Source organism: Heteronotia binoei, chromosome 1, assembly GCF_032191835.1.
Source record: "Heteronotia binoei isolate CCM8104 ecotype False Entrance Well chromosome 1, APGP_CSIRO_Hbin_v1, whole genome shotgun sequence".
In the NCBI taxonomy this organism is placed as follows: Eukaryota; Metazoa; Chordata; class Lepidosauria; order Squamata; family Gekkonidae; genus Heteronotia; species Heteronotia binoei.
This window is the reverse complement of record NC_083223.1, coordinates 219,912,042-219,934,988: the sequence shown is the minus strand read 5'-3', so window position 1 is coordinate 219,934,988 and position 22,947 is coordinate 219,912,042. Positions and strand designations below refer to the sequence as shown.

Sequence of the window (22,947 nt, the reverse complement as noted above, 5' to 3'; positions counted from 1 at the left end):
AATCACCTTCAGCCCACTCAAACCAAACAAACATCCGTTTCCCAGCAACCACAAACTCAGAATTTTCAGCAATCACACAGTCACACATACTCAGAAATTCTCAGCAACTCCCCCAGCTGTTTAAAAAGCCAGACCTCACCCTTATAGTACTTCTTATCTGCTCTCTCTCAGAGTTCTCTGAAATGTGCTCAGCCGCTGGCAAGGCTCAGCTTTATAATACAAAGAGGGTGGGGCCTCAGTCTGCCTCAGGAACACAGCCACTCCTAATCAATCAGCAACAATCACCTTCAGCCCACTCAAACCAAACAAACATGAATTTCCCAGCAACCACAAACTCAGAATTTTCAGCAATCACACAGTCACACATACTCAGAAATTCTCAGCAACTCCCCCATCTGTTTAGAAAGCCAGACCTCACCCTTATAGTACTTCTTATCTGCTCTCTCTCAGAGCTCTCTGAAATGTGGTAGATAACTCACTGAAAATGTCAAGACAGTGTGCGATTGCAATAAAAAAGGCCAACGCCATGCTAGGAATTATTAGGAAGGGAATTGAAAACAAATCAGCCAGTATCATAATGCCCCTGTATAAATCGATGGTGCGGTCTCATTTGGAATACTGTGTACAATTTTCGTCACCGCACCTCAAAAAGGATATTATAGCATTGGAAAAAGTGCAGAAAAGGGCAACTAGAATGATTAAAGGTTTGGAACACTTTCCCTATGAAGAAAGGTTAAAAAGCTTGGGGCTCTTTAGGTTGGAGAAATGTCGACTGCGGGGTGACATGATAGAGGTTTACAAGATTATGCATGGGATGGAGAAAGTAGAGAAAGAAGTACTTTTCTCCCTTTCTCACAATACAAGAACTCATGGGCATTCAATGAAATTGCTGAGCAGTCAGGTTAAAACGGATAAAAGGAAGTAATTCTTCACCCAAAGGGTGATTAACATGTGGAATTAGGGGAGGGACGGTGGCTCAGTGGTAGAGCATCTGCTTGGGAAGCAGAAGGTCCCAGGTTCAATCCCCGGCATCTCCAAAAAAGGGTCCAGGCAAATAGGTGTGAAAAACCTCAGCTTGAGACCCTGGAGAGCCGCTGCCAGTCTGAGAAGACAATACTGACTTTGATGGACCAAGGGTCTGATTCAGTATAAGGCAGCTTCATATGTTCAGATGTTCATATGTTCAGGGGGTGGTGTCGGCGGCTACAAGCATAGCCAGCTTTAAGAGGGGATTGGATAAAAATATGGAGCAGAGGTCCATCAGTGGCTATTAGCCACAGTATATATATATATGTGTGTGTGTGTGTGTGTGTGTATGTGTGTGTATATATATGTGTGTGTGTGTATATATATAAATATATATATATATACACACACACACACATATTGGCCACTGTGTGACACAGAGTGTTGGACTGGATGGGCCATTGGCCTCATCCAACATGGCTTCTTTTATGTTCTTAATAACTGATACTTAGAAAACTTAAAAGTATATTTAGTCACAGGGTATCCTTTCCATTGGTTTGCCAACTCACAGCACTGCTCTGGGGTCAAGACTAGTTGCTGAGATGCCTCAGAGGTTTGTTCTTACACACTTGGAGGAAGAACAAGTACACATTTCCTTAAGGAGGCCTGCTATCCTACGTTTTAAAGAACAGGCACTCTGGGCTTCCAAAAAGAAGCTGGATAGCCAGGAAACGGAAACCTGGAATCCTTCAAGGCAAAATGTTGAGGCAATCCAAATTCTTTCCAGTTGACCTACCTCAGAACATAGTTGACACAGATGATGCACTGAGGCTGCAAGTTGCGTGTGTTGTAGATAACTGTTCCTTGGGTCTCCAGCCAGACATAACCACCATGTTTGGCAAGCATGCGATACTGTCCAGTGATCACTTGGCCTTTGGCACACACTAAAGGGAAAAACACACATAGCAGTGATTTCATAAAACCTTTAGGTAAAATAAGGTATGTATTTTTTTTTTTTAAAGAGATGGATACAAATAACATTCACTGGTGGGAGTGCCAGCGTCTTCCTGATAAGAAAGTCTTGTTGCACAGATTTGGACTAAGCTGCAATCCCAGGCTCTGAGTCCTTTTTGGGATCATCTGCACCCAGTAGGCAGTGGACTGCACCATTGCCCAGGAAGCATCTCCTTTTGAATGGTGCCAGAGTCCTACTCTGTGGCTGAGTGGGCCTAGTGGGTGTTTTAGGATGAAGAAATAATCTAAGTCTTGTATATGTGCATTTGTTTAGCATTTGTCTTTTTTTCCTTTTACCCTTCCCCCCTCACTTGCTGAAGTTTCACATTAAAAATCATCTTGCTCTTAATTCACTTTAGAAGATTGCCTTTTGCTTACCAGGAGAGAAAAATCAAAAGGTTTTGTCTGAAGATCATTTTGGCAAATGGGTTCTGCTGTGTCTGTGAAACATTATTAAATTGGCTTCCTAATAATCAACTTGTCAATAAAGAGTCCTAATGAGAGTTGTCTGTTACATTACTAAAACAGCTTTAACGCTTTCATCTTTTTAAAAAGTAAATTACATTATGTTCTTTTACCACAAACAGTGGTTGTACTCTTCCTTTGAAGTCTTATGGGTAGGGGGATGGGTGGGTGTCGAGTGGGAAACGGTTTCTGTGTACGGTCTGGAGGCACAACATGCTGCAGATAACCTAGGGAAGTCCCTAGTGTACAATACCAGAACTCAGAATTACCCAATTAAGTCAACTGCAAATAGATTCAAGAATGTCGGAAGGAAGTATTTCTTTTATGCAACATAATTACCTAATGGAATTTGCACCACCCCCAAATGGGGTGATGGACATTAGCTTAGGTGGCTTTTAATACAAATTAGACAGCTTCATGGAAGACATATCTATTGGCTATAACAGCTAAAAACAGAACCTCAACAATTGTCTCAGAGGCATCTCACTCAACACTATTGGGAACAGAAAGCTAGAGGAGACAGGCTTGGCCTGACCCATCAGGGCTACACTTATGCTCAGGGCTTTTTCTGAGCAGGAACGCACAGGAACTCAGTTCTGGCTGGCTCGGCATCAGGTGTGTGGCCTAATATGCAAATGAGTTCCCGCTGGGCTTCTTGTGGAAAAAAGCCATGTGTGGAATCACAGTGACATCAGGGGTGTGGCCTAATATGCAAATGAGTTCCTGCTGGGCTTTTTCCTACAAAAAAGTCCTGCTGATGCTCATTTATAAGCCACTTTTTGTCCTATATGGACTTACCAAGTAGCATACAATGCAGCTGTGTATTTATGCTATATATTGATGGAGTAGGAGGCTGCCTGAGGTTTCATTCCCCTTATTTCATTCCCATTGTGTTAGATGGCTGATGAGCTTGTAGGAAAATCCTGTTCTAATTGGTCTGGAAGCACTGGATGTAGCAGCAGCCCTGCCTCCTTCTGCTGTGCTTCTCTGAAATTTTGTGCATGCAGATGGAAGGAAGAATTCTACTAGCTTCTATGCCATACCAATTTAGGGTTGTCAGGTCCCCTTTAGCCACCAGCAGGGGATGGGAGAGGTAGGGATGCCAGATCCAGATTGGAAAAGTTCTGGAGATTTGAGGATGGAGTCTTGGGAGGACAGGGACCTAAGTAGGGTATAATGCCATAGAGTCCACCCTCCAAAGCACCCCTTTTCTCCAGGGGAACTGATCTCCGATTTTGACTGGGTATCCCCAGGTCCCACCTGGAGGCTGGCATCCCTACAAGTGTTCATCATTTTAAAAAAAACCCTAAAATATATTAGATATTTAATTACATCCATTGCTTTTTAGTTCTCAGTGCTCCCCCCTCACAATGCTAACATTTTAAATACTTTAAAACTGCAGTACAGTATATAGATAAAGAAGTTAATAAGGACTTCCAATTGTCTGTCTTTGAGATGAATGGCAAAATTCAGTGGGAACAGGAACAGATCTAAACTTGGAATTATTACAGAATATTAATTATAGAATATAATTAAGTGCCTAGAATAATTTTAAAGAACATCATCAGTACACATCATGTAATGACAAAGACTTCATCTCACTCACTCATCTTCCATAGGTGGTAAGGAGCGGTGCATGCCAAATCTGCCAAATTAAATCCTATTCTTGCATTTGATGACTGCCAATTAAATTCTCTCAAACTGTATAGAATTTTTATATGAAGCCAAGAACACAGACAATGCTGAGTTTATTCCACCATAACATGGTTACTGCATCTGAAGACATTACAATGTTTAAAAAATGGCAGCAAACTGTAGCTTAGTAGTAAAACTAGAGAAAGAAGTGTTTAAAAAAAAACATTTTAGGCATTTCCCTAATCTTTCATTTATTTCTTCTTGATTGCAGATACTTCTTTAACTTAAAAAAAAAACAGCTGTAAAAATTACCATCTAGAATTGATGGAAATGGCTTTAAGAAATTATAATTATAATGTTTGGTGTATTTAATTTAGTATTTGCATTTTGACTGTTTTATGTTTTGTATTTTATATACTCATTCATGGATGCACCATACAAGCCTTGTACAAACCCCTGTATCTCTCTGCCTTGATTTCCCACAGGTCAAGGGCTCCCCTTCATGAAGGCATTCTACAGAGTGACAACACATAACCATAAAATGATTAGACTATTTTTAGACAATGTGCACCATGTTACAGTGACAAACAATAGAAAAGGAACTAAAAGGGCAAGCAGAGGGAAGGGAGAAGCAGGAATAAAAATAATCCAGGGTCTGTTTTGAAATTTTCCCATACTATTTGGTCTCAGCTTGTGATTATTGTATGTGAATCTTTTAAAATAATTTTATTAAGATGACTTAATTTTATTAAGATGACTTATTGTTGTACTGAAAACTACTAATGCTATGGCAGGTAGGCAATTACAGGATCCATAAAGCATGGCAGGCTTTGGCCAATCATTTGGCCCTGGGCCAAATGATTTTAACATGGCTTCGCAAAATGTTAGTGCTTCTTAAGGGGACCCATCCCAGTAAGTTCTGGGGTTGCCAGAATCTTTTAGGGGCCGCACTAATTCCCAGGGCTACATCTGGTAGCCATCCCTTTCCAAGGTCTTGAGCCCATATTCTCAAGAACATATGGCTCTAAGGTCCAACAGACTGACTGTGAAATCACTCTCAATTCTGTCCTCCAGTCATGCTTTCCTAGCACCATTTCCCATTATTCATTTATATTGATTATTACTTAGAGAGACAGGGAGAAAAGGAAGAATGTGGGCCAATGGAGAATAAGGATTAAGTGGATAAACCAAACCCATGTGAAAAACCAGATACAGCCTTTTGGAATACCCAATAATGATAATTTCTTATTCACTGATGGCTACCAAAATAGGATTGTTTTTAAAAAGGATTTGTGACAATTGTTTCAGCAACTGGATAAAAGTGTTTTGCTTCTTAAGTCTCATTTCACAGAAACAAGTTGTATAAGACCATTTGAAACTGTGGCTGCATGGTGGCTGACCCATACAAGTCATCCATGTGCAGCACACTGCCCTCTGTCATAATTATCTCTCAGTGCCACTAAGAAAGTTCTGTGGCTGGGCCAGTCTGTACCATTTGCCATGACAATGCAGCTTACCTCCATGCCATAATTTCATTTTGTAAAGTGGCCTTGATAATAAAATCAATGATTCACATTGCTTAGGGGATAAGTGCTCAACTCATGTTCCTGCTCAAGAAATCCAGCTTTAACTTGTAACTTACAATTCTGATGACTTTTGGTCATATTCTCAGAATCCAATGCATGATAGAATTCATATGCAGAACGGCCCAGCAGCTCCTCAGGATGGTATCCAACCAATTCAGTTATTCTGGATGCAAGAACATATTTGCATTACATGTCTGAACACATGACTTTTGTTTTTCTTTCAACAGCATACCTGTTTAACTAAAGGAAAAAGCTCGATCTTACATGAAAAAATACTGTTGGATATTCCTTGCAAACTTAACATATGGAATTCAGCATCCTGTCCATTTCCACATGCTTTTCAAAAATTTGGCTAAATAAACTTCAGTATTCAGAATGAGTTCCAAGCATGCATGGTTAGGACTACAATACTTGTTAATGAATCAATACTTGCTAATGAATCAAGTCTTAAGATCCCAGCAGAAGAGAGGGCTTAAATTTTAAAAATATAAGTTGATGGGGGTGTGAACTGGAAGAGACTGACCAAGAAAGAGATCTTGGAGTCACTGAAAATGTTGAGACAGTGTGCGACTGCAATAAAAAAGGCTAATGCTATGCTGGGAATTGTTAGGAAGGGAATTGAAAACAAATCAGCCAGTATCATAATGCCCCTGTATAAATCAATGGTGTGGCCTCATTTGGAGTACTGTGTGCAATTCTGGTCACCGCACCTCAAAAAGGATATTATAGCATTGGAAAAAGTCCAGAAAAGGGCAATTAGAATGATTAAAGGGTTGGAACACTTTCCCTATGAAGAAAGGTTAAAACGCTTGGTGCTCTTTCGCTTGGAGAAACTCTTTAGCTTGGACTCAGGGGTGGCATGATAGAAATTTACAAGATTATGCATGGGATAGAGAAGGTAGAGAAAGAAGTACTTTTCTCCCTTTCTCACAATATGAGAACTTGTGGACATTGAATAAAATTGCTAAGTAGTCAGGTGAGAATGGATAAAAGGAAGTGCTTCTTCACCCAAAGGGTGATCAACACGTGCAATTCACTGCAACAGGAGGTAGCGGTGGCTACAAGCATAGCCAGCTTCAAGAGGGGATTGGATAAACATATGGAACAGAGATTCATCAGTGGTTCAGCGTATTGTTGGAACTCTCTGTCTGGGGCAAGGGATGCTCTGTATTCTTGGTGCTTGGGAGGGATAACAGTGTGAGGACTTCTAGTGTCCTGGCCCCACTGATGGACCTCCTGATGGCACCTGGGCTTTTTGGCCACTGTGTGACACAGAGTGTTGGACTGGATGGGCCATTGGCCTGATCCAACATGGCTTCTTTCATGTTCTTATGTTCATAAATCATTAGGGCACAACAGATTAAAACCAGTTATTAGTTCTGCTTTCTCACTGGCTTGATACAAGCATAAGATCCCCAATCTCTTAACCATGGTTAAAGGAAACAGGAAATGAACAGGATTGACATCCCGGAGGGGCTGTGGCTCAATGGTAGAGCATCTGCTTGGCATGCACAATGTCCCAGGTTCAATCCCAGATAGTAGGTGATGTGAAAGACCTCTCTGTGAGACCCTGAAGAGTTGCTGTCAGTCTGAGTAGGTAATATTGACCTTGAAGAAACAATAGTCTGATTCAATATAGGGGTTTTTCATGTCCATTCACCCTTCTCTCTCATGTGAATGCCTCTTTCCCCTTTTCAGACTACCCAAGGTTCAGTGAAAAACAGGCATTAATTTTTATGCTAATCACAGTTTTAACCAAGTGTCTGCATTCCTGGTTCAAACTGATTTGAAGCTATTCTATAGTTACCATTAAAATTGATGCAGACATAGTACTGTACCATGGTTATCTCATGATTACAAGAAAGACGAATATAAAGTATTTAAAGTATAAAACATTTAAAGTATAAATAAAGAGGGAGAAATTCAAGAATAAGAGGAAAAAAGCAAACACACTGATCCACAGCCTGCTCCCAATCTCCTAGCCATAGTTAAGAGATCAGGAAATATTAAATCTGACTGGACTGCTGACTACCATCAGCTTTTAACTTTGACTCAACATGCAAGACCCACCTGACTGAACCGCAAAAGAAGCAAGGGGAAAAAACCTTGATAAACTATTCATACTCTCTTTGGCCTTTCATAATTTCTACACTTGTAACTCTCTAAACTGGCATCTACAGCTAGGAATTAGCTCACTGCTTTTGGTATTTCCATTATTAAAGCAAAATACTAAAGACACACATGCAAGGCAAGATATTAAAATTGTTTGTTGGGCTCCTCCCCGTAAGAGTCAGCTGCTCTACTTATGCAATAATGTTTAATATAAACCCCATGCAAATTTTCCCAGAGAAACTATTTTTCACATCACCAGGGAACAAATCAAAGACTAGATTACAAATAAATGGAACTGTAAAGATTTAACCTCAAACATCTTAATTGTTTACAGGGGACTCTATTAAGTGCCCTATATACACTGCATCAAAAGGGCTGCTGTATTTAGTCTTTCCTCTTCTTGGCAGCTTTGCAGAATGAACATTACATTTTATATAGTTCTATCATATCTAGTAGCCATTTACGTCACATCATCTATCTAACAAACTTAGATGGCATCTTTCAAACCCCCTGTGTAATAAAAAGGCAACGTCCCCCCACCAATGTCTGAACTGCATCACTCCCAGCTGACATAAACCTTACAAAGCCAGGAAATACAACCTGAGAACAAACACACAGCCTCCTCTGCCTGCAAGCACGTATTTGCCATTATCATTCGTGACAGTTAATGCTGTATTCTCACAAGGCTCTTCGTTTCATGCGCTTTTAACAACACTGACTAGACTGTTAGTACTCTGACAAAAAGGGGAACATTTTATAGAAGAACAGGGAAGAGGCTATTCACATATTATAGTTCTCAGATGTGCCTGCATCTACCAATTGTAATGTGTGATTAATTTCTTAGTGTACAATATCAGGCCTAATTTAACTACACATGAACGGTCAAGTTATTTGTGGCAGATGTAGTGCATTTTAAGATTATTTCTTATGGCTAAACATTTTAAGAATTGAAGTTTTTTGTGATTAATCGCAGTTATTTTGTGAGCTGTCTTGACAAGGTCTCTGAAGAGGTGGCACAGAAAAAGGTTTGAATAAAATACACACATTATGAGCTTTTTCACACAGCCTAAGTATTCCGGTATAGCAGCTGGCCAGTTACTGAACAGTAATGGGTTTCTGCTGGCATTTCAGACAGACCCGATTCAGTAACTGGCTGCTACCGGAATACTCTCACCTTTTCACACACTCCCGCGGCTGTCCCAGTAGTGAGGCGTGCCTGAGTCGTCACAAACAAAGAGCAGCTTCTTCCACTTTTCAACCCCTCCTTCCGGGTTGAAATCGCTATGGGGTGCTGTGTGAAATGTCCAGTATCTAACCCGGGAGCAGTTTTCGCGCCGTTTTTCGCCTGCCGGTGCGCGCGATCTCCGTCTTTTTTTTTTTTTTGGAACGTCAGTTTAGATCGATATAGCGATATATCGCTATATCGACCTGTCAAAACAGCACCACCATAGGGATGGCTAGGCTCCGTTGAGATGCTGTATCATCTCAACGGAGCCTAGCCATCCCTATGGTGGTGCTGTTTTGACAGGTCGATATAGCGATATATCGCTATATCGATCTAAACTGACGTTCCCCCCCAAAAAAGAGATGGAGATCGCGCGCGCCAGCGGGCGAAAAACGGCGCGAAACCGGCTGGTGCTGGTGGAAGCGAGATAAGAGCGGAACAGTGTGAAATGGTTCGCTTCAATCACGCTTCAATCACGGAACCCTACCGGGGAAAAAAACATGTGTATGAAAACTCCCATCGCTGTCTCGGATTACTGCAAGCGGCACAATACCGACTCCCTTCCGGTTTCCACTGGTAAGTGTGAAAAGGCCCGATGTCAGGAGAGTCGAACACATTTGTCATAAGGGCCAAATCTGACAAAAATGAGACCTTGTCGGGCTGGGCCATGTATGTACCTATTTAAGATTAGGTAGCAGAGATATAAACTTTATAAAGAACACAGATAAACACAATTAAGTATTTTTTAAAAACCTTAAAATAAAACATGCTTAAAACATTAGCACTCATTGGTCTTAAAGTTGCTTTCTTTGTATTTCTCCCATGGAATCCAGGGAATTGGGCAAAGGAAACTCTGGCTCTTTCCCTCCTTCCCCAGGGGACCAGAAGGGGGAGGAGCCTCAGCCAATGGAGAAAACAGAGGCTTTGCTCTGTAGCTCCTGTGCGATTGAGCAAGCCTTGCACAGCAAGCTGTAATTCAGAAGGAAGCAAGATGGAGGGAGAAAGAAGCAGATAAGAGCCAGTTGCTCAAGGGCCTGGTAGGAGCTATTCAGGGGCGTAATTTGGCCTCCGGGCTGCATGTTTGACACCCCTGCATTAAATAATACCAGCTGTCCTGCAAAATAATTATGCATGTCACCTGAAGCATAAGGGGGAAACTGCTCCTCTACTCTCCCCAATGCTCTCTTTCATTTCTGTCATTGCATATGGAACACAATGACTTCATGTGTGCCATGCGGTCGAGGCGCACATTTGCAAAATGGAAAGCCAGTTTTGAGCACAATTGTTTTAAGTTTCTGAATCAATGAAACTTTTTGACATGGCCAACCACCACTTAGCTTTCCCAGATTTGCCAATGCATGTGTGATTTCAGTCTGGCTTTGTTTTAGGATGTGCAAACAAACTTGAAGCATCTTCAGAAGCAATAGCCATTAGCCAGCACACTAGTAAAGGTGCATGTTAAAAAGTTATATGTCAATCCATCCAACTGGGGTTATGGCGTTTCCAGTGATGGAGTCAGTTGCAATCCAGCAGTAAACTCCTATGTGGGAATGGAACCTCAATACAGGAAAAATGCATTAATTTAAATGAAGAGCCATAAGGCTTTTCAGTAGGAAATCCCAGACAGAATTTCCAGCTGTTTCTTTCTGCAGTTAGAAAACAACATTATGTGCCAGGCCCATATTAATCCCATGCACTTTGATTTCTTAAATTTCTCTTGACCAATGTGACTAACTTCCTCACCACAATGCCAACCTCTTAAAGTTCCCAATTACCTCTTACAGTGCAACTGCCTTGTGAAAAGGTCATGTTCAGCTGGAACAGATGTAATCTTGGTCTTTATGTCCTCTTGTGTAGAGGAGGCAGTGTCTCATTGCTTCTTTCACTGAGAACTAAGAGATTTGTCCAGTACACTGCAAATAGCTGTTCAGGTACTAAATGTCAGGGAGTTGTTTTTATGCTTTTAAAGAACAGGTAACACAGAAAACTGGGAAATTCTAAACCTGACCTATACAAGATTGAAATATTATCTAGGAATGGATTAACATTTTTAAAAAGCTACTTTTAAAACTGGATACACCACATATATGCCTTTGTTAGCTTATCAGTTAATCTTTGAGCAGAACTACCGCTTTCGGCATTAACTTTTCAATTTAATGCACAGTCCTGTTTTAATTTTTAAATGAATCATACAAGGTTCATTTCTTGTCTAACCCCTGGTATAACGGGATGTACTGAACAAGTTTGATTTCCAGCTTTTTGAAATACACTGCAGAAGTGGCTTAACGTAGGCACATCTTATTTGTTTATGAACATGTGGTGCATCCTTTGTCAGAATCCTGGTTTTTCAAAACCTTAATGCACGTAGACTGCAGGCGTGGAAATTGCATTAGCTAAGTCCATGTGGCATTGAGCACCAGATGTGAAGCTAAGTGGCCTGCCAGGGTCATATCACACACTTTGTTCAGCTCCCTTTCAAGTGGCAGATGTTTTGAGAATAGATAAGGGATTCAGCAAAGACACCAGAAATTATATATTTAATTCCGATGTTTGTATCACTGTGCAGGAGGTTGTACATCCAGGAAGTTCTCTGTTTGGATTTGGTTTTCTGGTTGTAGACATGAGACTGCTGCCAAAAATGGCAGCTTTGAAGAAAGCTGTCCCCATTCAACATACAGGGAAATTATATGTCCCCCTTGATGTCATTATTGTGTACATTATCCCATGACACATCACTGACTGTTGCTGTTGCTGTGGGTGGAGAAATGCACAATGCAATTTTATCAGGATACATGTAAGTTTCATTATAAGTTGTGGAAGATAGTTTGACAAAGGGTTGTTGGTTTTCAGTGGCAGTCATGTGTTTATCGTAATGTGTAACACATCAGCCCAGGAAAATGAACTGTGCTTCTATTAATGTAATACCATATTCTGAATTGTTTAATGTGTCATGTTTAATACTTATGCTTTGTTCAGATGACAGTTCCATTTCAAATTTTTATAATTCCTAGTTCTATTACATTGCTTGGTAGATATGATCCTATTGACTGTGCTTTGAGTCTCAATGAGAAATGCAGACTATAAATAATGTAAATATGTTTTCTTTTAAATTTAACCTTTATTGTGTTTCATAATCTCTGAGATTTTCGAAAGTTCTCTGGGTTTTGGTATAATTACAAATATTGTGAGTGAATCTCCTTCTGGGCCTCATGGATGACCTACAGTCATTCTGTATAGATATTATGGAGCATGCACCACACTTTGCACCTTTATATATATTCCTTATGCTAAGGTTACCTTTACCACATTTTCTCTACAAGGGGAATTGATTTCAGAGCAGTCACACTATTTACCTCCTTGCAAATCTTCAGAAATCTTATCCTGTCTCTAAGCTTGAAGCAACAGTCACATATTTAATTTTTATCAAAGATTTCAGGTTTTCATGGCTGGTAACATCATTAGGGATTGTAGAATCTTTCGGGCTCAAGTGCCGTGTTCTACTGGAGAAAGTTTTTCTTCCAGACATTTCATTCTCGGCTGCGGAGAGAACTCAATGCACAGCAGCCAAAAAGGTCAGAGCGCCTGCTCCGGCTGCAACGCCACTGAGGATGTTCTCCGCAGCCGAGAACGAAACGTCTGGAAGAAAAACTTTCTCCAGTAGAACATGGCACTTGAGCACGAAAGATTCTACAATCCCTAATATTTAATTTTTGTTTAAAATATCTGTAGCTCATTCCCTCCCCCCCTCAAGGGGTCCAATCAGGTCACAAAATATTCCAGAGGTATAAATAAACCAATTAAAACATTTAACAGTAACAAGCATGCTGACAGTTTAGTTGTTCTGCATTTAAAAAAAATCCTCAAAAACAGTAGGATGGAACAATCAGAGCCTGCTCAGAAATCTGGATCTGGGTACCTGGTCTCTGCCAAAGATCTAAATAGCAATTTGGGAGGGGGGGAAGAGAGATGCAATTTGGAATGGAAAATACTAGAAGGGGAACTTAACCATTTCCTGCCTCCTGATTTTCCCTGTGCAATCCCCTCTCTGTAGCTAGTTTTCTATCATTTCCAGCAAGCATAATTCTGGCTGGGAAAAAGAAACTTTGGGAAGGAACTGCAATAGAAAGGCAGCTGAGAGTGAAAGAGTGAAGTACTGCTCCTTCTCTTTTTTGAGTTGTGCCCCTCTTCACTGCTTGGTACATGTCTGGTCCTTACTAGTCTGAAAGCAGGAAAAGATACTTTAACCTTTACTGATTACTCAACCTTAGAACAGCACATTTTAAAAACAGATTTCATTTCCCACTTAAGTTAAATGCCTAGTTCAGGGGTGTTGAACACATTTGTTATTTTTATTTATTTATTTTTATTTTAGTATATTTCTATTCTGCTCATTCCCCATAGGGCTCATGGCAGAGTACAACGTATGATAAAACAATAAAATACAATCAAAACATTTTATAAACAGACAACTCAACAGCACTCAGAAAACTTATGAGGCCAGATGTGACATAAATGAGACCCTGTTGGGCTGGGCTATGTGTGTCATAAAATGTAATGCCAGATAGCAGAAATGTAAACTTTGTCTGAGAGAAATCTAGCTGTGCCAAGCTCTCTCAATTACATAGCAGGGCTACAGAGCCAAGCTCCTGCACTGGCTGAGGTTGCTCCTCCCTCCCCCTCCCTTGGTGGAAGAGGGAGGGGGCAAGAGGGAAAGAGTATGGAGAGTAGGGTTGCCAAGTCCTCCTCATCCCCCAGCGGGGGACATTTGTGTGCACGATGTGCGCAAGATGAAATGACCCGAAAGTGACGTCATCAAAATGGTGGTGCCCGTGCGGGGCCACTAGGCGTTCCCGGGAAAAAACTATGGTTTTCCCAGACGCTCTAGCTATTTGGGAGGTTAAAACTCTATGGCACCTATTGTACCATAGAGTTTTACCTCCCAAATGGCTAGAGCGTCCAGGAAAACCATAGCACTTTCCTGGAAATGCCTAGAGCGGCCCCACACGGGCACCACCATTTTGATGACATCACTTCCGGGTGACGTCATTGCGCCAGTGACATGGGGGGAGATTCCCCCCACTGGCCTGATGTGGGCAGGCAGGTTGAGAACCTCCCCGGCGGGAGATTCCCCACCTGAATTCGGGGCTTGGCAGCCCTAATGGAGAGATTCCTTTGCTCTGCTGCCTAAATCGCATGGAGAAAAACAAAAATAGCAATGACAGAAGCAGGAGAGAGGGAGAAGGAAGCAGACCATAGGCAGTTCCTTGCGGGCCTGATAGAAGCCCTGTGGGAGCCAGATCAGGCCTGCGGCCCACACATTTGACGCTCCTGGCCTAGTTAAAGCCACTTGTATAATGGTCAGTCTAAATTCTTCCACTGATACTCAAATACATTGTTCTCAAATCAGAAGTTGGGGGGGGGGTGTTATTTCTGCTTTCAGTGGTACATTTTCATTTATCCAGAAAGAGGATTTTTTAAAAAATTGCAGCACTAGTTTTAGTGCCTTGAAAAAAAGGCGGAGACACACAAATCCTAATGCCTCTATTTAGTTTTTAAAAAATACAAGATAAGTGTATTGCAGAGGGACCAGGCAATAAACTTAGTCCCAATACCACTTGGTAAAACATTATCCTCAACAGGGGTCATTTTGTAAAAAAAAAGTGCTGGAGCTCATTAGCATAACTAATTTGCTCAACTCATTTATGCATTTATGCAAATGAGTTCTGCCAGCAAAGCAGCCAGTTTTGCAGGGAGACCTCTCTCTGCAGGATTGGCTTTTCTATAGGCTCTGCTGCGTTGACCCAGCAGAGTCTGAGCTGAGCCTGGGGGGAGAGGTCTCCCTGATCGATCTTCCCTTCCCCAGCCATCCTTCCAAAGTTTAGAACCCCTTCTCTAGCACTGCACTGCAGCCCTCTCCATTCTATCCTATGGGCCCATAGAATAGAATTGAGAGATCAGGCTTAAGAGCTTCTGGAGGACTGCTCCAGAGAGCTCCAGCCCCAACTGAGGCCTGGTCTTCACCAGCCACAAAAGAAACCCTTCAGCAACCTCAATTCCATAATGTCACAGTGAGCAAAACTATTAATGATATCCATTACACAAGTTCTGTTTATTGACTAGATGCCAACATATCTCATCAACAACATAATAAAATCATGTAACTTTATTTAGGTTACATGCTCTATTTGACTGGCAAAATGTTATAATTGAAAGGACTGCATTGGGACTGGAGGCTACTTGTAGGGGCCATAAGCGATGCCTCTTCTACCTGGCACAGCCACAGAGGCAAGACTGCTTAATGTAAATTAGGTGCAAACATGCATACTCCAAACCAACATTATGTACAAGATTGTCTCCGAGTGGATTACTGGCCAACATACAATCAGTTGACCACATTAAACATGCAGAAGGCAGACCCCCATAATTACTTGGGTCTCCTCAGAGGGACCTGATTCCCTGTCTTTGTTTATCCACAGAATACTTCATCATGCTTTGAGGAATCATCTACTCTACTTTCTCTTCATTCAACCAGCATTAAATAAGACCACTCTACCATCTCAATTTCTATTTGTTTTTGCTGACTAAATTTAGCTTTCATTATCTTTTTTTCTCCTCATTCCCATTTCCCTTTCTCTGTCCCCTCCTTCCTTTCTGCTCCTCTATATCCTTTCCTGAAGGGTAGAACCTTTATCTGCCTGGTATATATCCTTTCCTTCAATGCCTTTCAACTTTGACTTTCTGCTAATTTTACCTACTGAAGTTGCTTAGTCCAGGCTGTTGCTTCTTCCTTAAAAAAAGAAAAGAAATCCAGGCTGCAATCCTTTGGATACCTACTTGTCCACTAAACATGAGTTCCGGTGGCACATTTAAGTTCTTGAATAAAACTTTGTTGGTCATAAAGGTGCCACTGGACTCAAACTTTGTTTGGGGCCTATACTACTTATGACCCACCATACCAAATGCACCCACTAGTTGTGTCATGTGGCCTGGACTCAACAAATGCAGCAGTTTCTTTTCATGTATAACATGAATTTACATAGATATCTTCTGAGTACATTGCTGCCAACAAGTTGTTGTTACCATAGCTTGAACAAATATTGCAGAGCTGGAAAACATCCAGAGGAGGTCATGCAAGATGATTAAGGCATTTACTATGAGGAAAGGCGGAAGAGACTGGGGCTTTCCAGTTTGTAGAAAGAACAACGATGGTGGGGACACAACAGGGGCTTATAAAATTACACATGGGGTAAAGAAAGTAGACAGAAAATATTTTCATCATGCTGCTTGAAGTTACACAATGATCAGTTATTACCTGTCATCACAGTAGGTGAATTTCATGTCCATGCTATGACGGCTCAGGAACGTCTTGCTATCCAGTGGAATATCGGTGTTGGAAGGGTGTTGAATAGGCTCACACATTAATATGAGGCAGGATAAGAGAGGCTCCTTATAGCCACACAGGGCATGTGGAGGGCATGTGTTATAGACCTTCATTTGCCCAGTGCAGTGCAAAACCTGAAATGTAAAGAGTTCATTTGTAGCATTTAGGAATGTTTCTATGGTAAACAAGTTGAACCAATCAACATAGGTAAACATGGTTACCTTCCATGTGGCAGATTTCAGATTGACTGTTCTACCCCTGTTGGTAACTGTGCATTTCATTCTCATAAAGAAATCACGTTCCATAGACATCTCTTTATTTTTTTTCCCAAAGCCTGGGCCTAGGAAAAATACAGAAAAGACAATATTTTTACTTGAAAATGCTGCACTCTGCTTTAAAATCCACACCTTACTCTTGCCTAGCTCATGAAACCATTTTCATTCTCATTAGTTTTATTTGTGGAGCTAGGGGATCACGTGTTTATTTGAAGTCATGCTTAGGGATGGGCACAAACCTCATCACAAATTTAAATTTATCACCAAAATTGCCCAGTTTATGGTTTGTGTGACTGCATCTGCAATGAACCTCCATGGTTTTCATGGAGGTTCATGTGGCTTGTGTGGTAGACATGCTCACATTGATCAATTAATTGTCAAAGTAACAGGGGGATGGACTTCTGTAGCCCTGGTAACACCAATAATGGTCTTCAAAACTTGACAGGCAGTGCCGACTGCTAACAAGAGAGCTCTCATTCTGTTCTATGGGAGCAGAATGGAGAGAGATATATAGGAGCAGGCAGGCAGAGAGAGACCAATTCCTCACTAGCAGTTGTTCTGCCCCTGGGCTTCTGCTTTCCCCAGCTCAAGTGATCAATTCCCCACCCGTTGCTGCATGGGCTCATTTTGATCAGTGGCTCCCTCCAATTCCCCTCGTGGCTTCTGAAACTCTAAAAAACAAGAGCAGAAGTCTGGGGGTGGAGCAAGTGCAAGTGAGGAATCGATCACAGAGAGGCAGAGAGGAAAGGGAACTGGAAGTCATTCCTTGGTGTGAAAACAGTGGGATGGAGGGTGTTTGGAGCTTACTCAGGGCTCTGAGGCACCTGTCCTGCTCAAGCCTAGCAGAGGGGCTCAGCCAGTGGGTTCCTTGGCTGAGGACCCACACCCCCTCCCTCAGTGGGATTTTGGAACACTCAAACTCTTCTCTCCATTTTGCCCTTTGAACCCTTGGATCCTCAACTTCCACACCTCTGGGCAACTCCCTCCCTTTGGCTTAGCATCATCAAGTGCCCTTGCTGTGCTTGCCCCTTGTCTTGTTTTTCCAACTTCCCACTCCTCTCCTGCACTAGACCTCCTGCTAAATCCCTCCTTTTTGCACTTTGGACCCTAGGATTCTTGACTTCCATGCCTCTGTGACCTCCCCCCCCCCGGATTAAACATAATCGGCTGCCCTTGCTGTGCCTGCCCTTCACCTCAGTTTTCCAACTTTTCAACCCCCCTCCTGCACCAGACTTCTCATTGTGCCCCCCCTTTTGCACTTTGAACCCTAGGATCCTCCAGGAGGAGGTGGGTGGGTGACCAGCCCCCAGACCAGAGGAGAAGGACTGTCTGTCTGCAGCAACAATGTCTACAATGGGGAGGTGGGCAGTGCTTGCCCCCCATGCCAATTTTCACCAAACTTGGAGGGCAGGTAGAGGGGCACCCTGGGAAGGTCTGTAAGTTAGATTACACTAGCTTGCAGGGGGGCATTTCACACAATCCTCCTGAACCTTTGGCTATGATTTCCTCAGAGAGCACTTTCCTGGGGGCACCTGATTTAGGGGGCAGCTGCTTGGCTCCTCTAAATCCAATCCTCACCAAATTTGAAAGACAGGTTGAGGGGCATCCCACAGAGGTCCTCTATAAGTCTGATGCCTCTAGCTTGTAGGGGGTTCATTCAACAAACTCCTAAACCTGCAGCTGTGATTCCCCTAGAGAGTATTTTCCAGGGAGCACCTGCTTTGGGAAGCTGTAACCTGGCTCCCCAAAATCCAATCTTCACCAAACTTGGAGGACAGATAGAGGAGCATCAGCTGGAGATTTGCTGTGAGTCTGGTATCTCTAGCTCACTGGGGACTATTCTGCCACATCATGAACCTCACAGAATGAACTGGTTTGGTAAACAGAAAGCTACATGAAGGTTTGTGACATCCCACAAACCATAAATCAAGATGAACCTCCATTTTCCCGGTTCATGCCCATCCCTAGTAATGATCTCCCTGTTCCTATTAGGTAGATCCTACTAGAAGACTGGTATCAATTTTCTGGTGCATTTATTACCATCTCTTTGTGGCAAAATGCACAGGAGAAGAAGAGGTTAAAGGCTCCCCTAGTACTTGGGCTACGTAACAGCTAAACAGACACTAACATACACACTAGAGAGATGACTGTCTCTACGTTACAATAGGTTCCTTAAGAGAAGTCACTATATTTCCTTTTGCCCCATCTCCTCTGTATTAAAAAAATTACCGTTTTTCAGACTCAGGTTTTCTCGAATTTCTTCATGATCACATGGATGGGTGAAATCAAAAATGCTGTGCCCAGTCAATTCCACCTGTTTGAGAGTAAATAAGGCAAGGGGGACTTAAAAATACATTTTATACTGCAACATTGTTTACACTGTGAACATACTTTACAAATGAGTTCTAATCTATGAAAGAAGTTAAAGTAATGTTTATGGTAGGCGCATCTGAGATGTAGCTTTATATTTTTTGTAAATACCAATATTTACTTTCTTGCTTGCTTCTGAACTGCAGAATTGTTATCATATTGTGTTTTGAATAAAAGGCAGAATACAGATTCTTAAATAAATAAATGGCTTTTAAAACATACATGTTTCGATATCTCCCATCATCCTATAAAGGTTGAGGAAGAGTTACAAACAAAAACATGTATCTTCATTTTGTCCTCACAAGGACCATATCAGAGAACTGTTGTTGCCACTTTGCTCTTCTCTGACTTTCCTTTTTCTCATAACTTGTAGCTAAACACAACTCACAACATGATGTCATTGTGGGTAATGACCCTCTTGCAACTCTGTATCATTGGTTTCCAATGGGGAGGGGTACATAGCAAGACACCACACGATTAGCTCATGTCATACATTTTGTTAAACTGGTAGCAGGTCAGACCTCTTCAAATGTTTATTTTCATCCAAAGTGACATGGCGTATGAAAAAAATGGAACAGAATCAACAGGTAGTCGCCCTCACAGATGACCTAAGAAGACATCTGGACCAAGGCGGGTCGGCGCTGCTGATTTTTCTCAAACTGTCAGCCGCATTTGACATGGTTGACTATGATCTATTGACCCACTGCCTCGCCGTCACCGGAATACAGGGGATAGCCTTGCAATGGTTTTCTTCCTTCCTCCAGGATGGGGACAAAGGGTGATGCTGGGCAAACAGACCTCCCTGCGACACCCACTTATATGTGGAGTGCTGCAGGGAGCTATTCTCTCGCCCATATTATTTAACATCTATATGAGTCCCCTTGCCCAGATTGCCTGAGGTTTTGGACTAGGTTGTCACCAGAATGCTGATGACACCCAGCTCTATCTGTTGATGGATAGCAGACCATCTTCTGCCCTCGAACATCTGTCTGAGGCATTAGCAGCCATAGCGGGATCATTACAGCAGAGCCGACTGAAGTTAAATCCAACTAAGACAGAGGTCCTGTGCCTGAGTCAAGGGGTGTGTGTGTGTGTTGTGCACCCAGCTCCCAGTCTTGGATGGCGCTGTTTTAGTGCCGACCCAACAGGTGAAGAGGCTGAGAGTGATCCTGATGCCTCACTTTCTATGGAGGCCCAGGTCACGGCAGCTGCCAGGTCTGCTTTTTACCATCTACAGCAGATCAGGCAGCTAGCACTATATCTATGCCCCCAAGACCTGGCCACAGTGACCCATGCAATGGTCACTTCCAGACTAGATTACTGCAACTCACTCTACGCTGGCTTGCCCTTGAAACTGATCTGGAAACTGCAGTGGGTGCAGAACGCAGCAGCTTGCCTGCTGACTGCATCACCTTTATGGGTGAGCATGCAGCCAGTGCTCCGTGGCCTGCACTGGCTGTCTATAGAGTACCGGATCCGTTTCAAGGTGCTAGTTATGACTTTTAAAGCCTTATGCGGCCTGGGACCAACATACCAACATTTTACATTTTACAAATTTTACATTACATACCTGTAGGACTGTTTCTTCCCATACATGCCCTGGAGGTCGCTTCATTTGGCCTCCCAAGATAGGCTGACTGTCTCTGGCCCAAGAGATGCGCATCTTGCCTCTACCAGGGCAAGGTCCTTTTCAGTCCCTGCCCCAACTTGGTGGAATCAGCTCCCTATGGAGATCCAGGCCCTACCTGGCTTGTTAGCCTTTCATAGGGCCTGCAAAACGGAGCTGTTCTGCCAGGTCTTTGGGTGAGGCGGTGGGCATTTTAACTGACAGATTAGATAAAAAGGATAATAATCTCTCCACCCAAACTTTACTGTTACTCTCACTACCTTTGGCAAAGTATAAAACATTTTAATATACAAATGCTTTGAAATCTTTATTTTCCTTTCATCACTATCATATTAACAGTTCTGTAAATGGATTGCTATTAATCCCATTTAACAGATGAGGCACTTTGGCTGGGAGGGAGCAATTATCCCAAATTGCCTAGCCATGCCATCCCTGTCTAACTCTCTTGCTAACTAGGTCTATACAAATAACAATCTATCAACCTCCCCCCACACTGCAAAAAAAAAAAGGAAAAAAAAGGAGCCCACCAGCCACATACTTGGCCTGCTAGGTGCTTGTGTGCAGTCTGAAGCTAGTGAGGGAAAACAGGAGGGTTAAATCAAAGGTCTCTGGTCTGGCTGCATACAGTTCCACAGGTCACAAGACCAGCTCTTATCAACTGCACCATGCAGCAGACAGTGGCTCAGTCAGGAGGTCACAAGCTAAGAATCTCATGCAGAGATCTATAAGACCCTGGTCGTTTTCGCACTCACCTCCAGCCGGCGCGACCCCCCTCTTTACCACACAGGATCTGCGCGGATTTCCCACTAAATGCTGCGGAGCAGCCTTTTGCGCCGGAAACTCCCGGCGCAAAAGCCGCTCAAAGGTAAACCTCCAAAAAGCGGGGGTCGCGCCGGCTGGAGGTGAGTGCGAAAACGACCCCTGAGAATTAAGCCTTCTGCAAGTGGAACTATCATCCCTTACTCTAAACCAGGGAAGTAGCACATGTTCCTGATTGGATCAGCAGCCAGAGGTACAAAAGGATGATGGATCTGCTTTCAGTTCTCAAGCTGCGTAGATAGTGTGTTGTGCTATTGGCTCTGAAAGTGTTAGTCCTATAGCATTCCTAATCTAATAATAGAACCATTCTTTTTATTTGGATTTGTTGTTGTTTTCTGCCATCAAGTCACAGCTGACATGGCTACCCCTCAGGGTTTTCAAGACAAGAGACAGTCAGAGGTAGTTTGTATTACCTGCATCTGCATCATGACCCTGGTACTCCTTGGAAGCCTCTCATTCAAATACTATCCATGGCTAACCCTGTTTAGGTTCTGAGATCTGATGAAATTGGGCTAGCCTAGGCATTTGGATACAGATTGAAAAATCACAATATACCTCACTTCTGGAACCCTGATACTTAAGGAAGCTTCTTTTAAACATCACATTTCTGAAAATAGCTACTCTGAGAAACAACAGAGAGAAGTAAAAGTTATTTAACCAGATTGCTATGAGAGATGATGCTTTTACCTGTGTCAGACCCATGTATTTGTTTATGTTCTCTGACAAAAAGATCATGTCTCCATCCTGCGTGATCACAGTAATAAATCCCTCCAAAGCTTTCAGATACAAGTTGTCCATTTGCTGATCTGTCTCAATTTCATTCTCGGTGTCAGTGCAGACTGAAAGAAAATTGGGGTGGGGGTTGGAACGAAACAGAGCAAAAGAGGAAAATCAGAACAGGTGCTTCCCAAACTTACACTAGGTGGATTTTGTGCTGTGTTTTGTTGATTACACTTTTTAACAAGAACAAGAGTATACAATAGTTGACATTACAGTTCAGACAATAATCTTGTGGGACTTGCACACATGCAGAACCAGGACCCATACCCTTCACTGAATAAGGACGCAGATGCCTGAAATGATCTGTGTGCATTTTCTGACCTGTTCCTGGGGACACAATTGCATGCGAGACAGCCTCAGTCATAAAAGTCAGTAACAGATCCAATCAGCTGTTCAGGAGAAAGACCAGGGCACAGCACCGAATCCTCTCAGATACCTCTTTCCCACTCTCAAAGGCAGCTGGTCAGCAGCAGCACTGTATATCTGCCTGCAGCTGAATGTACATACTGGGCCAAAAGCAAGAGTGCAGTAAGTAATGCACTGAAAAAGAACAGTGATCTGACAGACTTGTTTAATTATCATTTTTTTTGTTGCTACATAAATGTGCATACAAAATTTTAGTTAATGAAACAGGAGAGAAGAAGAAAATTACTAAATAAACTCTAGTTAGCAAATTATTAAATGAAAAGCAA

At 42.3% G+C, this 22,947-nt stretch overlaps 1 protein-coding gene across 1 annotated transcript in view; it reads right to left on the bottom strand.

The window, feature by feature from the left end:
- Positions 1–22,947, bottom strand: part of LOC132577921 (endothelial PAS domain-containing protein 1-like) — a 192,300-nt gene that overhangs the window by 23,779 nt on the left and 145,574 nt on the right. The window contains exons 3-8 of the mRNA XM_060247714.1: positions 22,163–22,314; positions 18,889–18,973; positions 16,606–16,724; positions 16,316–16,518; positions 5,723–5,829; positions 1,763–1,910 (exon numbers count right to left, since the gene is read on the bottom strand). Of these exons, the coding sequence (XP_060103697.1) occupies positions 1,763–1,910; positions 5,723–5,829; positions 16,316–16,518; positions 16,606–16,724; positions 18,889–18,973; positions 22,163–22,314 (814 nt within the window). The remainder of the gene's footprint in view (positions 1–1,762; positions 1,911–5,722; positions 5,830–16,315; positions 16,519–16,605; positions 16,725–18,888; positions 18,974–22,162; positions 22,315–22,947) is intronic.